Source organism: Ceratotherium simum, chromosome 1 (genome assembly GCF_057802395.1).
Source record: "Ceratotherium simum simum isolate JZ-2026a chromosome 1, ASM5780239v1, whole genome shotgun sequence".
Taxonomy (NCBI): domain Eukaryota; kingdom Metazoa; phylum Chordata; class Mammalia; order Perissodactyla; family Rhinocerotidae; genus Ceratotherium; species Ceratotherium simum.
In genome coordinates, this window is record NC_141900.1 from 90825410 (window position 1) to 90853195 (window position 27786).

At 47.8% G+C, this 27786-nt stretch overlaps 1 protein-coding gene across 1 annotated transcript; it reads right to left on the bottom strand.

The window, feature by feature from the left end:
* Positions 1-100: 100 nt before the first annotated feature.
* LOC101397928 (WD repeat-containing protein 91) lies at positions 101-27786 on the bottom strand. Its single transcript, XM_004430734.3, has 15 exons — positions 27627-27786; positions 25853-26032; positions 25071-25278; positions 23450-23532; positions 22108-22238; positions 20797-20962; positions 12293-12448; positions 10314-10507; positions 9391-9541; positions 7913-8007; positions 7587-7755; positions 5400-5508; positions 4500-4612; positions 3034-3231; positions 101-639 (listed from the first exon to the last, which is right to left on the bottom strand). Exons 1-15 carry the CDS (start codon positions 27747-27749, stop codon positions 475-477), a joined length of 2241 nt encoding a protein of 746 aa, XP_004430791.2. The 5' UTR covers positions 27750-27786; the 3' UTR covers positions 101-474.

A 27786-nucleotide genomic window follows, 5' to 3' on the forward strand; every position in this document is an offset into this window, starting at 1 on the left:
GCTGAGTGGGGGACCTAGGCTTGCGGCCGACCATTGCCAGGGCAATGGGTGAATGAGACGCACTGCTGCACACACACACATTCCAGAAAGAGATACTAGGTGACCACAAGAGCATTCTTTCATTAAAAAAGAAGAAAAATGAGCAAATATATACAAAATACTGTCCATTTCTCCTGGTCCAACAGAGCAGCCATCACAATGCATCTCCTGCTTCCTGAGCTTTCCTCCTGCCATCTGCAGCGTGCTTCTGGCAGAACCCAGCATTCTGGTCTCAGGGGACACATGCCACTACTCCATGTGGCTCCTGTTCCAGTCACCACAGCTGGAAGTGCCCCGAGCCCCCTGGACAGTTTTTCCCTGAAGATCCCCTGCACTGGCAAGGAGCCGGAAGTGGAGCATCTGTCTTCCTGTCTCGTCTCTCCCCAACCTCCAGGATAATACTGCTTTCGTGGGTGTCCCTTGGGGTGGGTCCCATCAGAGTTTATGAGCCAGGAGGGTAGTCAGCTTGATCTTGCCATCCATGGAGGCGGTGAGGCAGGTCCCACAGTCCATGGCCGTGCTCCAGTCCACGGTGACCACAGGGGCTCGGTGGCCACCCAGGCTCAAGCAGCTCTCCAGAACTTTCTCATCCCCGCCCAGCTGCAAGAGGACAGGAGAGAGGAGGAAGTGTCAGCAGATATCATTCACAAACACATCTACCTTATCCACCAAACCGCCTCGAGCCTGGGGGCTGGCATCCCAATCTGAGGATGTGCCTTCACTATCCTGACTACAGTTACTCCATCTTAAGTGGAAAACAAGTCCCTGATACGTGCTAAAAGTCAGAGAATTTTCTCTGCCGCCTTTAACTTGCTGTGGGCCAAAGCCCCCTGCACCACCCCAGTTGTTGTCTTCCAGCATCATTTACTGCTTCTGGCATTAAATCATGGACTATATTTGCTTCTTTGTTTTATGTTTGCTTCCCCCAGGGAATGCACGCTGCCGGACAGGATCTTGGTCACCTCCCGCAGTGTGGCAAGCCTGCAGCACCCAGGACAGCGCTGACGCGGGCAGACCATCCATCAGTGTATAAGCATCATGGCTCTCATCTAGCCCACCTGCACCAGCCATCAGGACTCTGCACAGGTGTGAGGACTTGAAGGTGATAAGGAAGGGGAAACCAGGAAAGGCAGAATAATGATCAAGCTGGCTACAGACAACATCCATGAGCAAGAGGCAGAAGTAGTCAGCCTTCATAGAGAAAACATCTTTAATATGGTGATGGATAAAAACTAGACTACTGGTAGTGAACATGATGCAGTCTATACAGAAACTGATATATATATAATAATGTACACCTGAATTTACACAATGTTATAAGCCAATATGACCTTAGTAAAATAAAAAAAACCCCCCCCCCAAATCATAAATTGTTTATAGATTGTAAAAACGTGATCTCAAGTTCATTATATTTCTTAAATAATTAGACCCCATTATTGGCATTTTAAAAATTATACAGAGGAAAACCTTTCAACCCATTAATTGGTTAGAGAGCAAGTCTGACTACAAATCATATGAAGTGATCAGGACAAATAACAAAGGCTGCATGATGAAAAATAAAATACATATAAATACACATAACATACACACAACACACATAAAATCATACAGAGAGCAAAGTAGAGCCTACCTGAAACTCAATGTTTAAATAATAAAATAAAATTAGGCTTGTAAACAGAAAGCTTTTATAGTATCTCTCAATAGCAATTACAAGAAATCACGGAGGTAATTTTTAAGGAGAGAACAAGAGCCACCCAAATCATCATCATCTGTGGAAGAGAGGAGCCTACTGAAGGTAAACCCAAATTTCCCGGTTAAGGTAAACCCTCAAACTTGTACTGTTGCCAGCGCTGGTGCTCGCGTCTCTGAGTGTGACCCAGGATAACAGGATTGCACTACCACCTCCTGTGTGCACGCCGACCCCTGCACACAACTGCTGCCCAAAGCACGTGCTGTCCGCTGCCGGAAGAGGCATGGCAATGAGAGCACCGAGAGCCCCCAAGCAGAGAACATTCCACCTTGTGACTCTTGATCCCTACAGACTACCCACCACCACCCGGCAAAGAGCTAACACTGAGGCTAAGAACTGAACTCACGTGGTACCAGAAATATGTGCTGAGCCTCCAACACAAATCCTCAGTGTGAGTCTATTTGATAATACTAGTAAAATAGAAGATGTTTATAATTTCATACAATTATACAAAAAAAGTACATGAGCCAGAAAAGCTCTGACATGAGAATTAAAACAAGCATATAAACTGAGGGACAAAACATTACAGTGTGACAAATCACACCCCCAAATTTCTGTCTCAGTCCTGGATTGTACTGTCCTTGACCCACGGAACCGCCAATAAAATAATAAATCTATACCAGATTAGAGTAATAAAATAGACCACATAAGCACTTACCTGTTTGGGGCTTGTTTCCCCAAACCAACACACTGCCCAACCCTTCTCCCTATTTCTTAATGTTTTCTATACAGTCATGTGCCGCATACCAACATTTCAATCAATGACAAACCGCATGTACAGCGGCGGCCCCAGAAGATTAGTACCACACAGCCTAGGTGTGTAGCAGGCTATACCATCTGGGTTTGTGTAAGTACACTCTATGATGTTCGCACAACGAGGTTGCCTAACAACACATTTCTCAGAACATGTCCCCGTCGTTAAGTGACACATGACTGTAAAAGGAATTATTCCCAAGGAATGGAGGCAGAGAACGGACAGAATCTTGTCAAAAGACAGCTAACAGACAAGCAGAGAGGAGGACAGACGTGTCATACTCTGCCCCCACTCCTGCCTGCTCTGAGCTGAGAATCAGCCCCCTGCTCAGCCTGCAGCAAAGAAGCTCTGGGCGCTGTCCATCCTAGGTCAAAGGCTTCTGCACAACCATGCAGGGCAGAGACAAGGATGAGGATGAAGGCCCATGCTCAGCCCAGCCCAGAACTCTAGGGAGAAACCTCCCTGCCCACCATGACACCCCGCCAGGTACCTTGTAGATGATGCCCCCTGTGGCAGAACACGTCAGCATGTAATTTCCCTCCGAGTCAAAAGCGAAGAGTCGGCCCCGGGGGACTTGAACCTGCTTGTAGCCACTGTAACCAGACAGCACAAAGGGGCCCGTGGCATCTGTAGGGAGCCCATACTCAGACACCTTCAGGCCACTCTTGTGGATGTTCCACTGGATGAACTGCAACCACAAAGCACAACCAGAGTGTTCTCTCAGCAGGGGCTGGCCACAGCCCGCCAGGACCCAGGCCTGGCAGGAGGAGAGGGGCCGGACCTCAGAGCAGAGGTAATGGGTCCACAGGCCACCAGAAAAGGTAGTGGGATGACCCCCCCCCGTCCCATCTCTTCCCAACCAATTTAAGCATTTTTTAGGCAACAAAATCTAGAAAAAGTCAGCAACCTCATGTTAAAGTCTGCACTCTCTCTCTGGCCTGAGCCCAGGAGAGGACAACGATAGGCAATTTCCTCTGCATGGACTCCCAGTCTCTCAAGCAGGGAGAATGCTTCAAGTGACTATTTATTATTATTAATTATTATTATCATTATTATTATGATGATGATTAGAATCCAACTAGATTTTTCTGACTTAGGAACAAAGTAGAGGACAAAATCCAAATATATTTCCAGTTTCTCAGCAGTGCAATCAATTGAACACAAGCGATATAGTTATAAACTTAGCTTCATGCATTGCAGCGTATATAATCCTTCAGCCTACCCCATGACAGGCTACCTGGGTGTGACCATTTCTTAATCGAGAATCTTACCCAAATTAATAGGAAATCAAGCTTTAATTTAAAAATATCTTCCCACAGTTTTCAAATGAAGAATTTATTTTTTAATTACTGTTTTCAATGGATAAGACAGGGAGATAGTATAAAATCCAAAAGGTCCAGGAAAGCATACACGAAAAGTCTTCCTCTCACCTCTGCCTGCCCCACCCTGTAGAGAATCTACAAGGGAGCAGGTTTACATTTTTCCCCCAGCTTCCTTTTTACAACATTTCTTGACTCTGCTCAGGCCTACACAGCTGCCTCTGGGAAGCTGTCCCCACCCCCCAGCAAACTCTACACCTCCATGCTGTGACCACCCAACGACCAAGCTCACCACAGCACAACCTGGGTCCAGATCCGGACCCCAGTGCTCCATCTACAGTGGGATGAGTCACTTTGCTACCACAAGGAGAAAGGATGTGGATAGTCCCCTTTCATAAGAATAGCCAATGCCGATTAAACTCATTTTAACCTCACAAAGATCCTCTCCAACTGGTTACTATGATTATCCCTATCTTACAGATGACAAAACTGGGCAGAGAGAGGCCCAAGGTCAGAGCTAGTAAAAGCAATGGTCAGGATTTTAACCCAGCCCATCATGCTATCCTGGTGCGCTCTGCAATCTCAGATGCCTAAGCCAGAGGGAGGGAAGCTCCTGATCGGGACCCTGCTCACCTACCTTCCCGTCCTCGCCGATGCTGTACACAGTGTTCTCGTCGTAGCTGAACTCCACGGAGTAGACCTCCCCGCAGTGGGCCTTCCAGCTCATAGCGCACTCGTGCTGCTGCATATCTGAGGCAACAGACGGTGCTAAGATTCCCGCCCGGGCCCTGGGGAGGCATCAGCCCACGACAGGAGGCAGCCCTTGCCCTCTGCTCAGTGAGTGGGAGCTGTTCTGGAGGTAGAGGGCCTCCAGGACCCAACAGAAGTCTGGAGGTAGAGGGTCCTCCAGGACCTGATGCCTGCTGAAGAGCCCAGGCTGCCTCTGAGCCCCACAAGCAGCTTCTTTCACTGGGTCAAAAGTAAGGTTCAAGAATCCCTGGGCAGAGCTCATATGTCTAGGAGGACACACAAGTCCTTCCTAGGAGGCCTCTGTAACTTCCCACCAGGGCGCCCTGGGGATCTGTTAAAGATACAGTCCCTAGTCCCATCCCTGACCCTCTGACTCCGGGTCTCCTGGGACAGCGGTGGCATGAGCATCTTTAAACAGCGTGCCAGATGATTCCCATGCACACTGTTCTAACACTTTTATGGGGAGAATGAACTAGCCGCACTGAGAGGACAGGACAGCATCACCTTGTGTGTCCTCCTGGATCTCACTCAGGCCAGAGGACTCAGATGCAACAACTCAAGACTGAAGGACCGCTAAGCTCCACCCTCCCACGTCCACGGACACTGACCACGTGCTAGGTGATTACAGAGGGTGCTCTGGAAACAGCAGACCCTGACCAGTTAAGCTCTATTGTGAGCATCTTGAATTGGGTTTGCAACAGCCTCTAGTCCAGCTGGCAAAAATCCAATTCTCTTCTCTGAGACATTTAAGGAGGGGACCAGGATTGCTGTGAGCACATATGCTTACCAAACAGCCGGATGACGCCGTCAGCCGCCCCTGTGACCAGCAGGTTCCCGTTGTGATTGAAGGCCGTGCAGTTGATAGCAATCGGCCCTGGATCCACGGAGAACTGGAGCTGGTAACAAAAAAATAAAAAGTAAATGCAAAAATGTAGTGCAATAATAAACCAAAATTCAAGACAGTTCCTCTGATGGGGGAAGGAGACCAAGACTGGGGAGGGACATGCAAGAGCATAAACAGAGTTGGTAATGTTTCATTTTTAAACTGCGGTGGTATATAGGTGCTTATTTTACTGCTTTTCTTCTCATTATACCATATACTTATAATTTCAATATTCTGCTGTATGTATTCAATATTTAATTGGAAATTTTAGAATAACAAGTAAACATAAAATTAGAAATCATGGTAAGTGCCTTGAGGAAAACAGCAAGATTAAGAAGGAACTAACCAAACTGGGTTGTAAACAGGAAAGCTTCTAAGAGATGCTGGAGGACAGATGTCTGCCAGACAGGGTGGGGTAAGAAGCCTCTGGAAAGGGGGCAGCACACAGGAAGGGCCTGCGGCTGCAGGATGAGAAGGGCAGGAAGCACCAGGAGGCCGGAGTGTGGGGAGGGGCAGCGTGCAGGGCCTTGAGGGACAGGGGATGGGAAACCTGGAAGAGCAGGAAGGAGCGTGACGTGCTGCAGTGTCTGCCTGTCCCCTAGGTGGTGGTGGGGAGACGGGGGGTGGGTGCCACAGCAGGAGGTCCTGCAGCTGTCCAGCTGAGGGGCACTAGACAGCGGGTCTAGGGTGTGTCCCTGGAAGTGCAGAGAAGTGGTCAGACTGGGAACACATTTGGGAGGTGGAACTAACAATGTTTGCTCATAGATTGGTGGTGTTGGGTGAGGGAGAAGGATGGGCCTGGAAAGGCACCGTTTCTCAGTGGGATGCAGGAAGACTAGAGGAGAACAGGTGTGGCGGGGCATGGTCAAGAATTTGAGTGTGGCCCTCATAGGCCTGAGACACCTGTGAGACTTCCAAATGGGAATTTACACCCTCTCTGCCAGCAGATGCAGTAAGGTGCAAACTGAACACTTGGAACACAGCCCACCTATGAGACAGGGACCCTTCAAGCATCCAGCAACATCAGGAAACAATCTGTTCAACATAAGGGCCACACCACTTTTGAGCACCAACACTACTTTTAACAAGAAACATCACTGCCTTTTACAGAGGTGAGTTCAGACATCATTGAATCTCTCTAGGGGTTAGGGTCACAGCTGCAAGCATCTCCTGTTCTGGATGGGAACGGGTCCTCAGCTCCTGAGGAAGATGGGCCACACGGCCCCGTGAGCAAGCTTTCACAGGGCTGTCACTTCTTAAGAATACGCATGTGTCCTCACTACTCCAAGTGCTGCTGTCATTTTTATGCAATACTAAGTTAACAGGGAGTCAGAAGGAGACTCCAGTCGTCTCCCCAAAAATAACTACTAGAATCACAATATTAAGTGAAAGGAGCCAATCTGAAAAGGCTGTATGATTCCAACTATATGATATTCTGGAAAAAGCAAAACTATGCAGACAGTATAAGATCCGCAGTTGCCAGGGGTCAGGGGACAGGGGGATGAACAGATGGAGCACAGAGGATTTTTAGGGCGGTGAAAATTCCCTGTATGATACTATAAGGGGGGATACATGTCATTACACACTTGTCCAAACCCACAGAATGTTCAACACCAAGAATGAACCCTAATGTAAACTATGGACTTTGGGTGATTATTATGAGTCAGTGTAGATGCATCAATTGTAACAAACATACCACACTCTGGTGGGGGTGTTGATAGCTCGGGAGGCCGTGCATGCGAAAGGCAGGGGGTATATGGGAAATCTCTGTACCTTCCTCTCAGTCTTGCTGTGAACCTAAAACTGCTCAAAAATAAAGTCTTTATATATAAACAAAAATTAAATTAAAAAATTTTTTAAATAAACCACAAGGGCCCTCTCATAGGCTCTGTGTGACTTCTCAGTTTGTGGCTCAATTCTGAATGACTTAAGTTGCTAGCAATCTGCCCAGCTGGAGTATTACTTCTTTTCAACACTTGAACTTTGAAATTTCCTCACAAATCAAAACCTGAGGAGACCAAAGCAAAGAGAGCGAAGAGACTCTCAGAAATCGAGTCCTGGGAGGGTGACCCGCAGGGGCAGGGCCCGCACCTGCTGCTTCATGGTTTTCGTGTCCCACAGCAGCAGCTTGCCAGGAACCTGGTTAGTGCCCTTGCTGCCGATGTCTGGTGCTGAGAAGTCCACCTGAGAAGCAAGGCTCGGAGCTGCAGCTGAACAGACGAAAGAGGCCCCGGTGGGGCTGCAGGCGAGAGACAGGATTCTGCAACAGACAGGGTGGGGCACAGTCAGCACTCCGCAGAGGAAGGATGAGCTTCGGCTCGGAGGCTGGGTCCTGCCACAGGAGGTGGGGCAGAAGGCTCAGCAAAGGACCAGGCCCCGCAGAGCACAGTGAGTGGGGGGAGTGGCCTCCAACTCACCTGGGCATATCGTCGTTGACAGTGATTTCACAGAGATTCTTCTTGGCTTCCGTGTCATAAAGGCGCACTGTCCCCACACCACTGCCCAGCAAGAGCTGGAATGAGAAGGGGCGGGAGGTGCGAAGAACAGCACAGGGTCAGGCCCAGTCAGGGAGGACCACGTGGGGCCAGACCTGCTCCTGTGAGGTACGGGTCTGGGCAGGCTGCAGGGGTGAGGCCCCTCCACTTATCCAGGTAGTTCTCTGAAATCTGGCTAAAAAGGACCTCATTTCACATTTAAATAAAGACATCAGAGCTGACCTTGAACACAAGCACAATCACAAAAGGATCTGTGGACGGCAGAGAGGTATCACCTCAGATACAAGGCAGTGGGAATGTTCTGGCTGATTAAATGACACCCTCGTAACTTCCCTCCCTTTCTTTCAGTTTTAAAGCCCAGCTGTTCCAGCCCTACCTTCTCGCTCCTGACCTCCCCACCACCACTTCCCTAGGTACTGGTCCCGGTGCTCACCACACCTGGGTCACTGGCCCATGTTGGGGTTCTGGGGACAGCTCCAGTTCTGGGCCTGTGAAGGCCTCCAGAAGAAATAGAAGAAGCTATCCTTGCCTTCAGGAATTTGTGACTGATTTGGTGAAAAGCTTCAAAGGTAATAATGACTGCCGCCAGAAGAAAGCACCAGAAGCAGGTCTGAGGGTGTCCCCCAGGAATGTTCCCTACATCATGACCTCAGCATTCACTTGGCAAATTACAGTGGTACAGGGTAAGCCCCAAGATCCTAGTACCATAAGGATAATTCCTGCAGTTGTCAAAAATTATAAACAAACAAGGTTTGCCCCTTGGGCTGCCTGGTATAACCCCCTCAAAATGGAACACAGTGAAAGAAAAAACTATAAATCAACTTTACCTCCTTAACTACAAATCCTATCACAAATGTTAAAGTCCAGAAGGAAGAAGAACACTGTACTAACACAACTGCATTAGACCTGGGAACCATGAAATAGGACACCACCCCCACCAGCTTAAGCTGCTTCCCTTAGGTCCTGGCACAGGGAGGGGTCTTCACAGTCGGAGGGAGCAGCTGAAAATGTTCGTGGTGGGTTGTTAGAAATGCAGAAAGAGGACAGGAGTTCCTGGGGCAGAACAGGAAGTAAGCCAGTCCCTCCCCAGGCAGATGGAGAAGCGGCCCAGATCACCACAGGTGGGAAGAAGGCCTCTGCCGTCTGACGGGAGAGTGTTCTCCAGGTCCCATGCAGTCTAATCACAATTCTTGGGAATCCAGTAACCTCCCTGCCACCCCCCAACAGAAGCCTGCCGGTACAATCTTAGATGTGTGGTCCCCAAATTCCCAATGACAGAGAGAAGGGAGGGGGTCTGCTTGGCTGCCCCACACAGCCTGTGGTGCCATAGCCGGGTGGAGAGCCCTGAGGAATTCGTCACTTAGACTGCAGAGCGAGCAACGAGGGAAGACGTTACTCACCAGCCTGTCCCGCTTGGTGGCCCACTCGAGAGAGAGCAGCGGCGACTTGGAAATGGACGATGCTTTGGTCTGCATGATGGGGTTGAAGGACCACACTTTGATGACGCCGTCTATGTCTAAGCTGGCGACCCTCCGCCCTGAGCAGTCCACTCTAAGGCCAAAGAAAGAGGGAAGCTGTTAGCATCCTTGCCTCAGTCAGCCATCCTCCTCTGCTAACGCCCACCAGATGATGGATGTTCTGACTTTCCTACTGTTTTAAAAAATAATCCCGAAATGCCTATACTCCAAGGGTGGGCATGGACAATTTCTGGAAATATTTACTCACCCAAGAACTACCTATGTAGTTCAGCATTGTGTGCTGAGCCCGGTGGTAAACCCTGGGGACAGAACAGAGGGCAAGCCAACCCCACGCTCGGCCATCGCAGGGTCTGGAGACGGAGAGCCTCCTGCATCACAGCTCCGGAGCCCATCAGGGCTGTCAGTGCAAGGAACCCACTGACCCTCTGAACATGATACCCCAGGAGGGCTTGTTCATGAAAGGTCATGCTTTCACCATGTAAAATATTTACACGTGGTAAATATTTACCTAAAAGTACCCACATAAAGCAAACTAAAACTGAGTAAGTCTTAGAGGGTTAAAATAAAAGGTAACTTGTTCCTAAAACTCAGAATCCCACAGTTAGGAAGGATAGAGGGTTTGACCAAGCCAACAGCAGCTCTGAGCAGGACCCCCGATGACAGCTGCCCAGTCCTCCTCTGACTGTTCAGGGGTGAGCACGGTCCTTCAGGGACCATTCCACCATCTGTACCTCCATTCACCCCCATCCTCCTGCCAGCCACACCTCATACGCATAGCCCGAAAAGACCAGCCCCCACCCTGGTCAGCATTTCCCTGGTGGGCCTCGACCCTGGCCCGAACCCACCTGCAGTGCATGATGGAGGAGTGGTGCTCTCCATACTCCTCCTGCCCCAGCACGATGAACGGCTGCTCCGGGTGGACCCCTCCCCCCTCAGGGCCTGCTGTGGAAGCCCGCGTCAGCGTCTCCAGGGCTTCCACGTGGAGCTCTGGGCAGGGCTCTCCCTCTGGGCCACTAGCTTCAGGTTTCTTCTCCACACACTGTGCCAAGCAAAATGGGGACAAGTCAACTGTGACAGGTCTGCACTGGGCCCAGCCATTTGCCACACCCAGCGACACACTGTAGGACATCTAGAACGCCAGGCCGCAGCACTCTGAGGGGGCTCGCAGTGGTCTTGGAGTCTAGAGGAGAGAGCTCTGAATGGCGAGAGCAGCGCCCAGTTTGCCCCTGGAGAGGTGGTGCCTGCTTCACCGACAGCCCCTTTCTAGAGACCCTGCTCCTCACACAGGCCCTGCTGAGGAAGGAGTGGGCCACGGGTGCCCCTCCCTGTCAGTGCTGTGGGGACTCAGGATACACACCATCTTGACAGGCCAGGCCAATGATGACAGAAGTCGGTTAGTGAGCGCCTACTGTGAGCCAGACACTGTGTGAACACGACTGATTTTCTCACTTAATCCTCCCCCAAACCATGTAGATCCTATCATTAACGGCATTTTACAGCTGTGGAAACTAGGACTGAAAGCAGCAGAAGTTAAGTAACTTGCCCAAGGTTAAGAGCTGGCCAGGGGCAGGACTTGGACGTGAAGCCAGGTCAGTCAGAGGTAAGCTGGCCCCTCAGCAGTACACCACCACGCCAGCCAGCGCCTCCTCCTGGGAGGGGCTCACTGAGACACTGAGGCCACTGGCCAGGCATAAAGACAGAGACCCATGGACAGCAGCAGAGCCAGAGCAAGGCCAGACGCCAGAGGGCACCCCACACACACTGCCGCCCAGTGGTCCGCAGCGGCCCTGGTCTCTGCTCCTGGTGCACTAAGTGGTGGCCACCATGATTACCACCCACTCACCCAGACATAACCCAGGCCAGGGCATCAGCTGGCATCACCACCACCCCTGTAGCTCCTGATGCATCTTTAAGCGCTCCCCAGGGTCACAGGAAGAGCAGTTCTACAGCAAAATAATAACAGAGAAGAGAGACTGGGGCTCAGAAAAGTGCCCTATGGGAGTGGCTGAGCTCAGGAGTGTCTTTAATCCTACAGCGCCGGACAGGAGGATTTGAGATTGGAGCCATAAGCGTCTATTACCATCAACCCAGAGCCCTAGAGGGCTGGGACTCGGCAGAAATACCTTTAAAATAGGCATTTATCTCCTGATAAATGGACAACAGAGTGACTTAGGCAGTAAATCCCTTGGGCTTTTGTCTTCAATCCAGAGTATTTGAAGGAAAAGGAGGCAGCTCACACTGCCAGGAAGAGCAGACTCCGACCCACATTCAGCAGTGAGGGGAGCCTCAGGGTCAGCATGGCCAGGGCCTGGGCCACAGCATGGCACTTGTGTGGGCATGTGGCCCTCAGGGCCGCCACTTCAGCAGATGGGCCTCAGGGGGCTCAGGAGGAAAGGCTCCTGTGATCAAGCAAGTCTGGGGGATTCGGGGTTCAACCAAGGGAAACAGGTCTCTCTGTGGAGTCTGAGAGCCTGCGACACGCTACCATTAATACGCACAGTTAACTTCGGGGAAGGACGCAGTACGCAAGGGGTCCCAAACCAATTCAATCACAGAACTCATCGTGTGGGACCATTTTCAGTTGGCATCTTATGGCCCCTACTTAGGGAAATGCTACATCGGGAAAAGGGAACACGAAAGAGCCAGGCACAATATCAGCAAAACAACCAAAGCACAGGCAATTAAACCCAGTTAGGCAAAACCATGCTCTACACAGCAGCAGAATCAAGAGAGGTAAGAGCGGGCCCTGCACCCCCACAATTCCCACTGTCATCTGCAGTAGCCGCGTGCTGTCCCCGCGGCAGGAGGAGAGGACAAGCCGTACCTGCAAAGTCATAGAGAGAAGCTCCTTCCTCTCCTTGCCGTGATCCTGCAGGCGCCGCTGCCGATGCTGCGACCAGCTGGACTCCCCGGTTGCCAGCCCGCTGAAGAGACTCTTCCCATCCTTGGGACCACACGCCGGGTCTTTTCCCTTAGCCATCTAGAAGGGGAGACACCAGGCTGTAAGTCTCTTCTCGTTTGTGCCCCGGCCATGACACTCGGGCCAGGAGGGGAGCAGGAGCTGGGGAGCAGCGTCTCTACACAACAGCTCCCGGGTAGGGGTCCTCCCTGGCCGTGCTGAGCAGGGCGTTAAAATGTTACCATCTCAGCTGGTGGGCAAGGTCAAGAGTGAAACATGCGCAACTCTAGACCTCCTCCTCTCCATCCTCTAGTCCCCATCATAAGAGCACAGGTCACCAGCACCCCTCAGCCTGCCACAGCTATCACCTGGAGGTAGATATACGTCTATCTCCTTCATCTGATCGGAACAGTGAACTTTAGTTAAGGGAGAGGAGATCAGCACTTACTAAGCGATGACTAAGAGCCAAGTCAGGCCCTGTGCTTGGTGTGATAAACATTTACATCAACTATATGTTTGGGCAACAAAAAAAATATTTATGCGACATACAATATGGAGGGAAAAAGGAACACAGTACCCTCTCTTGTTTCAGGTCAAGTTTATGACTAAGCCAGCTGATGTTAACAAATATTGAGGTATTTAGAAATGTTTACTAGGCAACCAGAAATTCTTAACAGAAATTGTTAAAACTCAAGGACCTTTGAGCAAGATAAATTGGACAGGAAAGAAACTGGCATCTTCTGGCTCCTTTTCATAACAAGAGTGATAAGGTCAATGAAGGTTACAGCAAATGAATTCAATAACCCCCACCCTGCCCCCATGGAGAGAAGATTCTTCATCTAGAGCCTTTTTAAAAGAAGCTGTCACCTCATCATGTTTCCAGATTCTCTGGCTGGGCTTTTTCCAAACTTATCCCCAGAAACTGTGATGGTCAAAACTGCCTCCCCCTCAGCCCTTTGTTTTATACTCTTAGCAAAGGGATAGGGATGCAAACAGCCACCTGGCTTCGAGACCAATCTCCTCACAAGCCACCTGTACACAAGACCTAAGTCAAGAGAATAAACTCAGAGCCATCCTGGTGGAATAGTGGTTAAGTTTGGTGCACTCCACTTTGGTGGCCCAGGGTTCACGGGTTTGGATCCCAGGAGCGGACCTACACCACTCATCAAGCCATGCTGTGGTGGCATCCCACATACAAAACAGAGGAAGATGGGCACAGATGTTAGCTCAGGGCCACTCTTCCTCAAGCAAAAAGAGGAAGATTGGCAACAAGTGTTAGCTCAGGGCCAATCTTCCTCACAAAAAAAAAAAAAAAAAGAGAGAGAGAGAGAATAACTCAACCAAAGTCTGCGTGTTGCCTTCTAGTTCTTTTACTTGTTATTTTTTATGTTAACACTAAACATCTTAAAATGATTAACACAGACTCCTTGGGACCTTGGAGCCATGTGAATATGTGTTAAGAAACGAAATTTTAAAGGACGATTAGTTTACCTGGAGCCTAACTGTGGCTGACCTACAGGGTATTTGTTATTTTTGTTTTTCTGACCAAGGTGACCTCCAGTGGTATCTACTTATGCTTGTAACAGATGTTTCTTCTAGAGAAAGTATTTGTTCTCTGAATTCTGGCTTATTTGGGGAGAAGTAGGGTTCTTGGTCAAGAGAAAAGAAATAATCTAAGAAGAAAACCAACAACAACAATAATGATAATAGAGCCAATATATATCACTCATTGAATGTTTACCATATGCAAGGCACCATGCTAAGAACTTCACAAACATCCCCTTAAAGATGAGGACATGATTGTAACATGAGGAACTGAGGCTTAGAGAGGTTAAGCTACTTATTCAACACAGGGAGAATTTCTCAGAGCTAGAATTCACAAACAGATCTGACAGCAAACCCCATGCTCTAAGAAACCTGAAGAAAGCAGTACCATGAACAGAGCACCATGGAAGAAAGTGACGCTGAATAGAAAAGATAATAAGAAATGTCATAATCCTAGAGCTACATAACACACCCAAGACAAGGCCCTTCTCTCAGTGCTTCTGGAATATCCCATGGTCCATGGAACACTGAACAGTTTCCACAGATTTAGAAAGTGATAGAAGACCTCTCATCTTCCCAGAAGCAAGACATGGTCAAGACAACTGATAACAGAGAGGTCTTGAGGTAACCATGGCACCCCTCACATGGTCCCCAGGGGGGCTGTGCTTACTCCCTGGGATGTGACCCAAGGGTGACGGCCCTCATTACATAAATCCATTGATTCCTCTCCATATCTACTGATCCAGAGGGCAAATTAGACTGAAGAATTCCACAGGGATAGCTAAACTTATATCAGACAAAACAGATTTCAAGCCAAAGACTGTAATTAAGAGACGAGGTCATTATATAACGATAAAGGGGTCAATCCAACCAGAAGATATAACATTCGTAAATATTTACGCACCCAACATAGGAGCACCTAGATATGTAAAGCAAATATTAACAGAACTGAAGGGAGAAATAGCTAACAATACAGCAATAGCAGGAGACTTTAATACTCCACTTTCAACAATGGAGAGATCATCCAGACAGAAAATCAACAAGGAAACATTGGAGTTAACCTATACGTTAGATCAGATGAACTTAATGGACATTTACAGAACGTTCTATCCAAAAGTAGCAGATTACACATTCTTCTCAAGCACACACAGAACATTCTCCAGGATAGATCATATGTTAGACCACAAAACAAGTCTTAATAAATTTAAGAGGATTGAAATCATATCAAGCATCACAATGGTATAAAACTAAGAATCAATTACAAGAAGAAAACTAAAAAATTCACAAATATAGGAGATTAAACAATACGCTCCTAAACAACCAATGGTCAAAGAAGAAATGAAGAGAAATCAAAAAATATCTTGAGACAAACGAAAATGGAAACACAACATACCAAAACTTATGGGATGCAGCAAAAGCAGTTCTAAAAAGCAAGTTCATAGCAATAAATGCCTACATTAAGAAAAAACAAAGATCTCAAACAATCTCTTCAAGGATCTAGAAAAAGAAAAACAAAGCCAAAGTTAGTAGAAGGAAGGAAATAACAAAGATCACAGTAGAAATTAATGAAATAGAGACTAAAAAGACAATAAAAATGATCAATGAAATTAAAAGGTGATCTTTTAAAAAGATAAACAAAATAGACAAACCTTTCGCTAGACTTACCAAGAAAAAGAAGACTCAAATAAATGAAATGAGAAATGAAGGATTCCAAACATGTCTCTAAAAGCTCTAACATTTTGATAGAAAAGACAAAAGAACTGGTAGTAGAGACCACATTTTCTAAATCTAAAAGATGGCTATGGGAACTCCACAGCTAGCTATGTAAACAGTGCTAAGGAGAAGGAAAATCGGTTTCCTGGGTTGACAGCTGTTTTCCAAAAGACTGGGATCCTGGCAAGTGAGGAAGTCTCAGAAAGCCTTGAACAACTATTATGCAGAACTATTATGCAGGTTTGACAGATTTATTAACCTGACCAAGAGATCTTTAAACTGGATATTTGAGAAGAAAAGAGAAAAGAACTGATATAATATTGCATTCATGCCAAGGGAAAGTACTCGGACCACAGAGGTATCCTGCCTGGGACCAAAGATGGGGAATGTTAGAGGGGAGACACTTTGTGGGCCTCTTTTCTTTCCTTACTCACCCACTACACCTGATAAATGGTGTCTTGTCTTTTTCACCATTTGGTGTTAAGAGTACTTGATTCAATTGGCCCACAAAGATGGAATAGGGAGGCTTAAGGTGGACTTCAAATTCTTCTAGCTGACACAAAAGCCACTTGTTAACACTTCTGCAGCACGGACAGGAAATATAACATTAAGATGTACAAAGGCTTCCCTCACAAGTCAAGAAGGAAAGGAAGTTGTCCAGTACATCACCAGGCTGGCGGCTGGACAGTATTCCAAAATGAAAACTCACACAGGCATTAACAAAGGGCACTGCACTAAATTAAGAACCACTTTTACAGTGACAGGGTAGTTCACATCCAGAGAGCTATGGACCCATCAGAGCCTGCTGAAAGAGAGCCTCTCCTTAAACTGCATCTAAGTTATTTACTAAACAAGGGTGAACAACAACAACAACAAAAAATAATGTGCTAAACGTTGAATGCAGCTGTGCATAAAACACTTTAAGTAGGTTAAGATAAACTTGCCTCTAGCTACAAACGTACATAAACAAATTTTTATTATGAAGTAACTGGTAATTGAATGTTTTATTTTGTTTTAAGAGCAAACCTCATAAAAATCTTAACTACTGGATTCATATAACATTCCAATGGTCCAAATTATATTCTGCCACATTCTATCATAACCTACCTGTGTCCTACAGCTCAGCAGAGATATCTGAACCTATGTTTTATCATTTGACCTTCTTGCTTTTCACTCTGGAAAAGGATATAAATTAATTTTCAGTGGCCTGAAAAGAGCTTGCCAGGCAGTCATCCAAATGTGGCAGGGAACAAGGGCCAGTAATTTGGTCTCACCCGAAGCAAAATAAAGCCACCCAGAAGGCAAGCCCTCCTAACACTGGAATTATAGAATGAAAGATGTGGAAGAGGGCTCCCTCTTCCCCATCCGGCTAGGATCCATGGAAACAGCCCCAAGGGCAGCTATTCTTACTACTGATGTCTCAGTAGCTATGAGGTCATTTGATACTAACAAGAGTCACAAATACAGAAGTTTGCGGGCCCGCCCCGTGGCTTAGCGGTTAAGTGCGCGCGCTCTGCTGCTGGTGGCCCGGGTTCGGATCCCAGGTGCGCACCGACGCACCGCTTCTCCGGTCACGCTGAGGCCGCGTCCCACATACAGCAACTAGAAGGATGTGCAACTATGACATACAACTATCTACTAGGGCTTTGGGGAAAAAAAAGGAGGATGATTGGCAATAGATGTTAGCTCAGAGCCGGTCTTCCTCAGCAAAAAGAGGAGGATTAGCACGGATATTAGCTCAGGACTGATCTTCCTCACAAAAAAAAAAAAAAAAAAAAGTTTGCGGATGCTTTGCTTTCTTTACATTACAGCCAATTAGAGGTTATCTCTGTAATAACATAATTCCCACCGGCAGTCCCATCGCTTACTGAGTGGTGTGGAAGGGGCGGAATTACAGTTGGAGGGAAGGAGGGAGTAAAACTGCAGGCTGGGGGAGCCTGCTACTGAGGTGCCTGCCCACAGGGCTATTGTCATAGAGATCCCAGAAGAGCTTGGGAATTGTGGTTTTACAGCTACTCCATTTGTTTTTTAAATTTTGCCTCCAGATTCATATTGAAAGCACGGAGAGTGTATCACCACATACTTTGCCATCTATAATGCTGTGAATGCATCAGTAATCATGACAACCGTTATAGTGACCTATCACAAGCACGCAAAATGCTGATGTGACTGAAATTTACAATGCTACATGTAAATATTTAAAATAGGAAAGCCTAGTCATTTTATATATTGCTAATTTAATTACATAGGTTTTGTTTTTTTGTTTGCTTATTCATTAATAGTTAAAAAGAAAGAGGGAGCTCTGGTGTGGCAGTAGTGAGAAAAAGACAACATTCTTAATATGTGCTAACAAAGTAATGTGGCTTATTAAAAAACCAATGTCACTTTCTATTGAGTTAAAAGCAATATATCATCACAATCATAGGAAGTGATCATAACACTAACTGCATTTGGTATGGGTAAGAGAGCATCTCGTACTGTATGCTCAGATGTGCCCATCAATTGTAATAGGGGAATTAAAAAACCAGAATGTCCTCCCAGAGGAAGGGGACTAGGATAGTGAGGGGTCTAGAAATCAGCCACATGGGTAAAGAGTTGAAGAGAGGGAGGAATGAACAGAGAGTGCTTAGCATGGAAAAGACAGGAAGGGCTGTCCTAACAAGAAGGCTTATTCTATGTAGCTTGAGGGCAAAGCTAAGATCAGTGAGTAAAAGTGACAGAGCAGTTTCTACTAAGAGCTTCTAACAGGCAAACATCCCCACGCTGACAAGCAGTGAGCTTGGCATCACAGGAGGCAATCAAGTAGAGAATGCGCTCCTTTACTCAGTAGGAGAGTGGGCCAGAGGACCTTTAAGCTTCCTCCAACTCTAAAATTTGGTGATTTTCTTGAACCTCAAGTATACTAGCAATTTTTAGAATTGAAACATCAATGCTGAGTCTAATTAATAAATCAATAAAAAACAAGTGACCCAACTATTGGAATTTTCAGATTGTACACATCTATTGTCTCCATTCAGGAAATGGAAAGAGGGCTACCTTTGCTCTGTTAACATACCACAGGGTGACCCAAGCTTTGTTTGAATATTTTAGAGACAAGGAGTGTTAGACCTAAGGAATGTTTGCTGCAAATTACTCATTCTTACCCTCATCTCTTGAACATGAACCTCAAGAAAAATTTCCAATCCCATTTTAACCTCACCTTATGACTCTTAGTTCCTGAACACGTAAAGAGCAAGGCCACAGGCTTAACCCAATGAACCCATTTCTGTTTTCTTTCAAGTTAATAAAACGGAATTTCATAATTTTATGCACATTTCAAGGGACCTAACACTCCACACATCATCTATTACACTTATAAAATATTGCACAGTTGAAGAGATCTGCAAAGCAAACAGTAAAACTTACTCCGCCACATTCTACGGAACTGGAATTCTAATCTTTTTTTTTTTTTTTTGTGAGCAAGATCAGCCCTGAGCTAACATCCAATGCCCATCTTCCTCCACTTTATGTGGGATGCCGCCACAGCACGGCCTGACAAGCGGTGCGTCGGTGCGCACCCAGGATCCAAACCGGGGCCGCCAGCAGTGGAGCGCGCGCACTTAACCGCTACACCACGGGGCCGGCCCCTGGAATTCTAATCTTAAGGTTCGAATTTCAGAAAAACCGTCGTAGGAATAACTGTGATTGATTTTTGACTGCCTCAACCTCACAGATGCTAAGGTTGTAGTCATGGCACAGTGCTGGCACTTTAAGTCTCAGAACTGACTTGGGTACCAAGTAGGCCAGTACTTTCACAAATACACCTATTACCAATTGTACTGAGTCCTTATAATCTGCAAGGCAGTACATATACCAATGGCTCTTCTATCAGTTCAATTAATTCTCCCCCAGGGAGTAAATACTATTAACATCATCCCAAGCAAATTGGGGTGAGTTTAAGCAATCTGAGCCAGGAGGATACACAAGGAGCCAGAGCTGAAAGCACAGTTGCCTGACTCCAGAGCCCACGCCCTTTCTTCTCCAGTGTCCTGCTCCGCACCCGCACATCAACAGCAATACTGAACCCAAGTGCTGTGCTAAAAGCTCGACTTTCCAATGGCAGCCTGGGGCAGACCCCTGCCTCCCTGAGGCAGTGAGCAGCCCCAAACTGCTGTGTCACCTGCAACTGTTCTCAAGCCAAGGGTGGTAGGAGAGGAAGGCAGACACTATGATGACTCACTTTATCTGTAACTAATAAAAATATATTAAGAGAAAAAGGGTCCCTACTCAAGCAATAAAGTGTAACTCTGGGTCTGTTACACTTTCACTCTGACAGGCATTTCTGTAAGCAATGAATTCTGACCATCTCTGCTAGGAAAACTACTTAGTGGGAGCCTCAGCTGTTTTGGACACAAGTTGACATAAAAGAAATTCTCCTGCAAGCTTCTATAAAAGTGAAAATCTTTTGCAGAAGAAGTAAATACCAACTTGTAAAAGAAATACATTGATTCAGAAGTAACTCTAATTTACTTTTTATTTATACACTACTTTATATCACCAAAAATTCAAAATTCCAGAATTGCTTGAATTCACGCTAAGTCACCAAATCACAGTCATAAGCCGTCATGAGTTCACAGGAAATTTATGAGAAAAGGGAAGGGACCCTTCAAAGCACACTTCCTCTCACTGCCATCCACCCTTCACCTGCAGAGTGTCGCAGGCTTTTGAGAGCTGACACAGGAGCACAGGCAGTGGTCAGAGTGGCAGCAGGCTGGGTGAGGAGGGAAGTCCCTTTGGGTTAGACTTGAGTCCGAGATCTGGCGCTACCCTTGATCAGCAAACATGCATCCGCCTGTCTCGTTCCACCTGCAACACTTGCAATTCCAGCCAGAGGTGAGGATGGGGGGCGGGTAGAGATTGCATTAAGTGGATTTTCCTCCTTATTCTCTCAGTTCCTCCACTATATTCTTATCTATATTCTCATCCTGCAGAGTGTTCACTTGTCTGTAAGGGGAAAGGCAGGGAAGGAGGAAGAAAGGGAATGAGCCCTGAATTTAGGATTTCATCAGCATACCAAAGAAACCAGTCCTAAGGGAAGGGCAAACAAGTCTACACTTGATGAGCGGGTCTGGAAGTGCAATCAGATGTCAGAGGCCTCTGGTAAGAGTTAGAAAGACAGGACTTGTGCTTACCTGACTGCTGAAGGACTCTTTCTTGGCCGAGCTCTGAGCCTGAGGGGGACACTGGGGAGGCAACAACCTTGAGGGGCTCTTCTTACTCTGAGGCAGCAGTGAGGACAGGAAGCCCACACGAGGAGACTGGGAGAGGGAAGCGTTCCTCTGGCTGCACACCATGGCTCTGGTCAAGCAGACACACCACAAGGTCACAGGGCTGGAGGGGGACCTGGGAGGCTTAGCTATGGACGGCGCCAGTGACCAGGGCTTTCGCCGGGTCCACATGCCTGGGCTTTAAGGCGGCATTATCCTTGGTACTATTTTTTGTACCCAAGGGAGCCAGCAGCCTATCTGGGACAATGGTGACGTCTGTAGCTCTTCTTTGAGGGCCACGGGAAAGCTCAGAGCTGTGCTGTCCCATAGTCACTGACCACATGTGCCGCTGAGCACCTGAAATGTGGTCATCCAAATCGAGATGTGCTGGAGGTGTAAAATATATGCTAGAATTCAAGACTTAGCATAAAAATAAGTGTGAAATATCTCACTAATACTTTTATATTCATTACATGTTGAAATGATATTTGGGGTATATTGGGCGAAATAAAATATATCACTAAAATTAGCTTCACCTGTTTAAGTTTTTCTTAACACAGCTACTAAAAATTTTTAAATTACATCTTGGCTTGCATTTTATCTCCACCGGATGGTGCTAGCTCAGAAACTAGAGCAATTTCACCTGGTGTAGCACTTGGCTATGTCTCGGTTTGGAATCTGACTGCCTGGGTTTGCATCCCAACTCACAATCACTGAGACCTATCTGTGCCTCCATTTCTTCAACTGCTACTATGATTATCATCACCTGGGTCTTTTGCTTTAACTGGCTGTCTCTTAATGTCACTCAAATACCTCTCTCCTATCTGCCTACCTCTTCAAACCCTGACAGGAGCATGCTTCTACCACTGAATGCATCCAACCTGGGGTGGCCAATCTTTCCATCCACAAGGCACTCCTTTCAATGCACAGAAACTTCCTGAGGCTTCACGACAGGGGTTGTGTTTATTTATGCAGGCTGCTCACATCTGGATGTGCAGACCCCTGGCAGAGCTGTGCAGTTCCCCCTCCCTGGGCAGGCTCAGAGGCTGGGAGAGGGGAACAACTCCTAGGGAACCTTTCTCAGAAAGCTCAGACAAGAACAGTGAGGGCCAGGAGGGTCTCTGGCAATTCCCTAGGAGCAGGAGGGTCAGGGCGAGGTGCTTTCCAGGGGAGAGCACAGGAGACAGGAGAGGAGGGGACACGGCCCCCCACCCAGGAGGAGCAGTGAACACTCACAGTTCCGAGTCCCCCAGGCGGTCCATGTTGCAGACATAAGGAGGTAATTTGTGTTGGACCAGGGCCTCTTCCTCTTCTGGCTGTTGCTCCTCTTTCTTCAGTCGGTGGATTTCGGCTTGCAACGCAAAAAGCTACATAGGAGTAGGGGCGGGTCAGATGGTGATCCCACCTAATCATCCCTCCCCTGAGGAAGATTAGACACATCACATCCAAAACCCACCCTCACTGGCTCAAAAGGCCCCTGGCCCTTGGCCTCAGGGCCCGTCTCACGCTCTGCTCACCGTGGACTAGAAAAATGGGCAAGTGGCCGCTGTTACCTGACTCTCGTGAGGTGAGAAAACTAAAAACCGTTAGATACACAAAACCCACTTTTGTTCTTTTTATCATTTGACTTGCTCCCCTTTTATCATCTGACTTGCTTCTTCCTGAATTCACTGAGAAAAACAGCTCCGCCCTATCCTGCTTTGCTCTTTGGAATCTACAAAATCAGACTTTGGAACTCTCACATAAAAAATGTCTTAAATGAATTTCAGCATGTTTGACCTTTCACCTAAAGAAAACCATACACCCATTCACAAAACCCAAGAATCTTAAACCCCAAAACCTAAACAGCTTTTGTTTTTTTTAATTATTTTATTTATTTATTTTTTTCCCCCAAAGTCCCAGTAGATAGTTGTATGTCATAGCTGCACATCCTTCTAGTTGCTGTATGTGGGACACGGCCTCAGCATGGCTGGAGAAGCGGTGCGTCGGTGTGCGCCTGGGATCCGAACCCGGGCCGCCAGCAACGGAGCATGCGCACTTAACCGCTAAGCCATGGGACCGGCCCTAAACAGCTTTTAATCTTCCTTTTTCTGAAAATCTTCCTTTTTCTGAAGCTATCTTAATTTCAAGGACAGAGAACTTCTCCTCAGGAAAAATCTAAAGGCAAATGTGAGTCTCCTGGCTCTAGCATTTTACCAAACTAGAGAAACAGAGCTGAACAGAACAATTTAACTATATCTGGGCTGTAAACAATATAGATGTGGAAAAGGACTAGGGGGACAAAATAGACAGGAAAACAGGTTAGTTGTAAGGCATGAGTGCATACAGTCTTCTCCTCTTTGAAGTTCATTACTGTTACTGTGTTGTTCACGCTACACACATGACTTAAAATAGGAACCTCACCTCCGGTTTTCAGAGACTGTTGCAGCCCCTGAATCCCCAACACTGACTTCTGGTGACACACTTTCATCTGAGATCAGTGTTTTCCTGTATTTAATCAGCCATCCACTGCCACTACCTAATGTCACACATGAAAAGCAGAAGTACTTCCCGAGGAGCAAGCATGTTCAGAACTAACCTTCTGGCGCAGAACTTCATTTTCTTCTTGAACCTGGTTGGTCCTCTGGCACTCCGCATCAAAGTTCAGGATCACGGGAACTGGTGCAGGAAGTTAAAGAATAAGCCTGCCTGTGAAACGAGTAAAAGCCCTTCCCACACTGCTGACACAGCAGCAACATCCTTGAACATGAGACGCAGGGAACAGAGAAAGACTCGGTGCTGTGGGCTCTTCACAGCTTTATGGAATAATCTCTCCCCACGCCGGGCCTGGTCTTCTTTCAGACAGACTCACAGACACATGACTATCTGCCTGGCCAGCCCACAGAGAGGACATAAATCCAAACCTGAATGTTTTTCCCAAATACCAGCAGTAAAGAGCTAGGATCCAGTGGGCTTCACAGGCAGTCTAAGCTTTAGCGACATCCAGCTGAAATGGAGCCCAGTGGCCAGTGGCTCTGGAGGCATACTGCCAGCTGCTCTACCACTGGGGCAGGAGCACTGGCCACACGCCACCCCATTAAGATCCACATTCTGGGTCAGGGTGTCTGGCTTTCCCAGTCATCTCAAACAGCTTCGGTCAGGAGCGGCAGAGCAGGCAGGGCCTCAGCACTGGGGAAGCGTACTACGGCTGGAATGTGCACGACCTAGTTTGCAGGGCACTGTCTTGCCCTGAAAAGATCTGGTGTGACATTTCCAATTTCCCTAGAGGGCTCACATAGTCATGCCATAACCACCTCTGGGCTGAGCCCCCTGCTAGTCTCATTTGATGAAACTCAGGATGAAAAGCAGCAGCAGAGGGAGAAAAAAAGACAAACCTGATACGAGCAGAATTCATGCTCACCCTCAAGAGGAAAGGAAAGGGCGCCCTTCCTACTGCCCCCAGAAGATGCTCCTCCCAGAGGCCAAAAGAGCCACTGGGGGTGGGCCTCTACACACCCAACTTATCAGTGACTCACCAGGCAACCCCATTCAAACCAGACTCTCTTCTCCTCCCCTAGAATTCTAGCCTAGAGCACAGGCAACGGAGGATGCCCTGGGCCCCGGGATCATAGGCTCTCCATGACAAAATGGCAAATATGGTAGGCTGTAAATTATTTACGTTCTCTCTCTCTTAAATATCCACACATACATTCTCAAAGCTGCTGTTTTCTGACAAGTTGAGGAACACTGGGGTCACTGTCAGAGAGAGTAACACAGGGAGGAAGTTCCAGCCCAAGAAGTGTTCTCACGTGCTACCTAATCTCAGCAAAGGCAACTGACACCTTCCAGGGCACAGGGCATGCACAGGGAGGGTATTCTTGAGGCTGGCGGTTTCACTAAAAGCTGCTGCCTAGCAATCCCCATGTCAGCCCTGGTTGAGGGGTCCTCTCAGAGCCCGGCACTAGCACCCCACTGCTACGACAGTCCCCATTGCCCGTGCACATCAGCTATTTCTTCAGCAGCAGAGCATCAGAACTAAGATTTATGATTCCCTGGCCGACTGACAAAAATAACCACAATCTGTCCAGTGCCCTCACATAACACATAACAGTGATCCTTGGACATTTTGTAGAGAAATGATCATATTAAGAGCAGTGGCCACTGATCACATTGTCTGATGCCTCAGACTGGGCCACAGCCCCAGGCAGCCGAAAGGATATGCATGCACTGAAACAGGACGCTCAGGAAGTTGTGCAGGGACACAATGAAGGTGTCGGCCCACTGTCGAGAAAAGTAGGTAGCGAAGGCGGGGTTGGTGTCTGGGGAGGGCAGGAAAGGCAGGACAAACCAATCCTTCCACTCGGCCTGGTTCTGGAGCTCCGTGGCCTGCTTTGCAAAGAACTCCTGAGCCTTGTCATTTCTGTTTGTCTGCCAAGACACAGAGGAGGTAGCAAGGAGGGGGAAGAGACGGAAGTCCAGAGGTAAGACTCTTCATCACTGCACAACAGGGAGCCTTTGGATATCAGCCTGCTAGGTAAGTGGCCAAACATGATCTACAAACTCCATAAAATAAAGAAAATCATCACTCTTTTCTCAGGTTCCTTGTAATTTCAAAGAAGCTGGTATAAACTGAAGTCCTGATGACAAATGCCATCCTAAAAATTAATGCCTAGTTGATTTTCAAATAACCTAAGTGACTTATTCCCCCAGGTCAGCTATAATCTTTATTAGTCAAACTTTAACCCAGCTACTTATGTTCTTTAAAACACCACCCAGGCTTATAGGCTTAAAACAAGAGGGGAAATAGGAATGAGGAAGAGAAGTCAGATGATTTACAGATGAGATGGAAAAAAAAGTAGGAAAACAGTCAAAAATAACTTGCACTGTGACTGTTTCACCTTTTCCCAAAGTAACATACAGAGGCCTCCCTAGAGGTTAAAAGAAAATCTATTTCTGGATCAAAGCACTCTCTCCACCACAGGAGCCCTGTACCACCAAGCACCTGGATTGTGTAGACAAGACAAAAGCAGAACAGGCTGGTTTTCAGCTTGTTGATGGTGGGTCTGTATATATCCTCCAAGCGGCTAAAGAGCCGACGCTCCAGGTAGCTCCGATAATCCCGAAGAGCAGCCAAGTCATACACCTGCATTAACTGCTGCAGCTGGTCCACAATCTTGTCCACCTGGTGAGAGAAAGATGGGCTGGAGAAGGTGGCGCAGGACAGAAGGGAATTCTCTCCTCACTCCACAGTTAATACAGCTTTTTCCTCTTGCTGTGGCTTCTGGATGTTAACGTTTTTTTAAACTTAGCAATCTATAAAACTTTCAAAACACAGTAGTGTAATAGCGTTTAAGTTATTATCTGATGTTAGATATGTGGTTTGACTAACAAGAGTGGAAATTTCAGCTGTAAAAGTGCTCTGGCCCAGAACACAGGAGCTCTGGGCCCAGGTCTTAGAGCTGCCCCTGACTTACTCAACGAACATGGCAACATCACCTCAACTCTCTGGTCTCAGTTGCCTAAGATTTTGAAAAGTGAACAAAGAGCAAGTGAGACAATCTCCACGGTCCTGCTCCCAGCTCCGCCATGTCAGGATTCCAAAGCTGACGGTGAGACGCACTGCCTGACTCCAAGTCATCAACGCACCACCAAAGCCCTGGCTGCTGCTCAGAGTGTCAGCCAAAGAAGTCACCTCCTTGCGAGATGCAATCACACCAGAACACAACCTGGAAAAGGTTTTGGATACCAACACCAATCCAACACCCCCATTTTACAGATCAGGACACTGAGGCCTGGAGAGCTGGAATGATTTGCTTTCGCCACTATGTAGCCACTACCTTTGGCAAGACAAGAACTCAGGTCTCCTAACTCCCCTCCAGTGCTCTTGCTGCGGGCTCACTGCCTCTCTCAATTCACCTGCCAACACTGACTGAGGTCAGCAAATATACACACATATAAGTTCCAAGAACTTCTCAACAGAAAACCATGTGTGAGCAGGGGAAGTATAATGTTTTAAAATGTACAATAAGGGCTTCCTCAACCGCCCAAGCAAAACTGCCAAGGAGTCACTGACAAAGCCGTTTTATTTATTTATTTTTGTGAGGAAGATCAGCCCTGAGCTAACATCCATGCCAATCCCTTCTTTTTGCTGAGGAAGACTGGCCCTGGACTAACATCTGTGCCCATATTCCTCCACTTTATATGGGGCCGCCACAGCATGGCTTGACAAGCAGTGCGTCGGTGTGCGCCCCAGATCCCAACCCCAGGACAGTGGAGCAGAGCGCTGCACTTAACCATTAGGCCACCAGGCCGGCCCCTGACAAAGCCATTTTAAACAAACATCCCAGACACCTGAGCCTTGCTAACACTGTGGGCTGCAGACCCCTTTACTCTCAGCGCCCTCGGAAGCCAACTTTAGAATATTTCTGTGGCCAAAACTCAACCATGTACCCAACCTTAGCTCCTAAAACCTCATCGCCACCCTGGCCAACGACAGGCCAGCCCCTGCTGGGAGGCAGATGGAGAACGGAGCCTGGACCAGGAGTCAGGGCACCGGTAGCCTCGGCGATGCTCCTGACTCGCTGGGCCACTTCAGGCAAGTCATGTACCCCTCAGGGCCTCCGTTCCTCCTCTGTCAAGCGAGGGCCGGACGCGCCGACGTCGACGGTCCCCCGGCGCGGTGACAGCGCCGCTCCCGCCCCGGAGGCAGCGCGGGGGGAGAGCCCGCCCCGGGCTCCCTCGGGGTCGCCTCTGTACGCGCGGCGCCCGTCCCTCACCCGGAAGCCCCTCTCCTTGTCCGCCTTGATCTCGGCGTCCAGCTGCCGCAGTGTGTGCGTGAAGCCGCGGAAGAGCAGGTACTCGCGGACCAGCTCGTCAGTGCGCTCCACGGCCTCCGCCATCGCCGCGCCAGCGCCGTGAGGGAACGCGGCGGACCAG

What these genes read in the sequence shown, in the direction of transcription:
- LOC101397928 (XM_004430734.3), bottom strand. Translation starts at nt 27,749, where the DNA reads ATGGCGGAGGCCGTGGAGCGCACTGACGAGCTGGTCCGCGAGTACCTG. An exon ending in TCCTCCATCATGCACTGCAG is followed by an intron (nt 9,542 to 10,313) that starts GTGGGTTCGGGC and finishes CTTTGGCCTTAG; the next exon opens with AGTGGACTGCTCAGGGCGGA. An exon ending in CGGCGTCATCCGGCTGTTTG is followed by an intron (nt 4,613 to 5,399) that starts GTAAGCATATGT and finishes CTGTTGCCTCAG; the next exon opens with ATATGCAGCAGCACGAGTGC.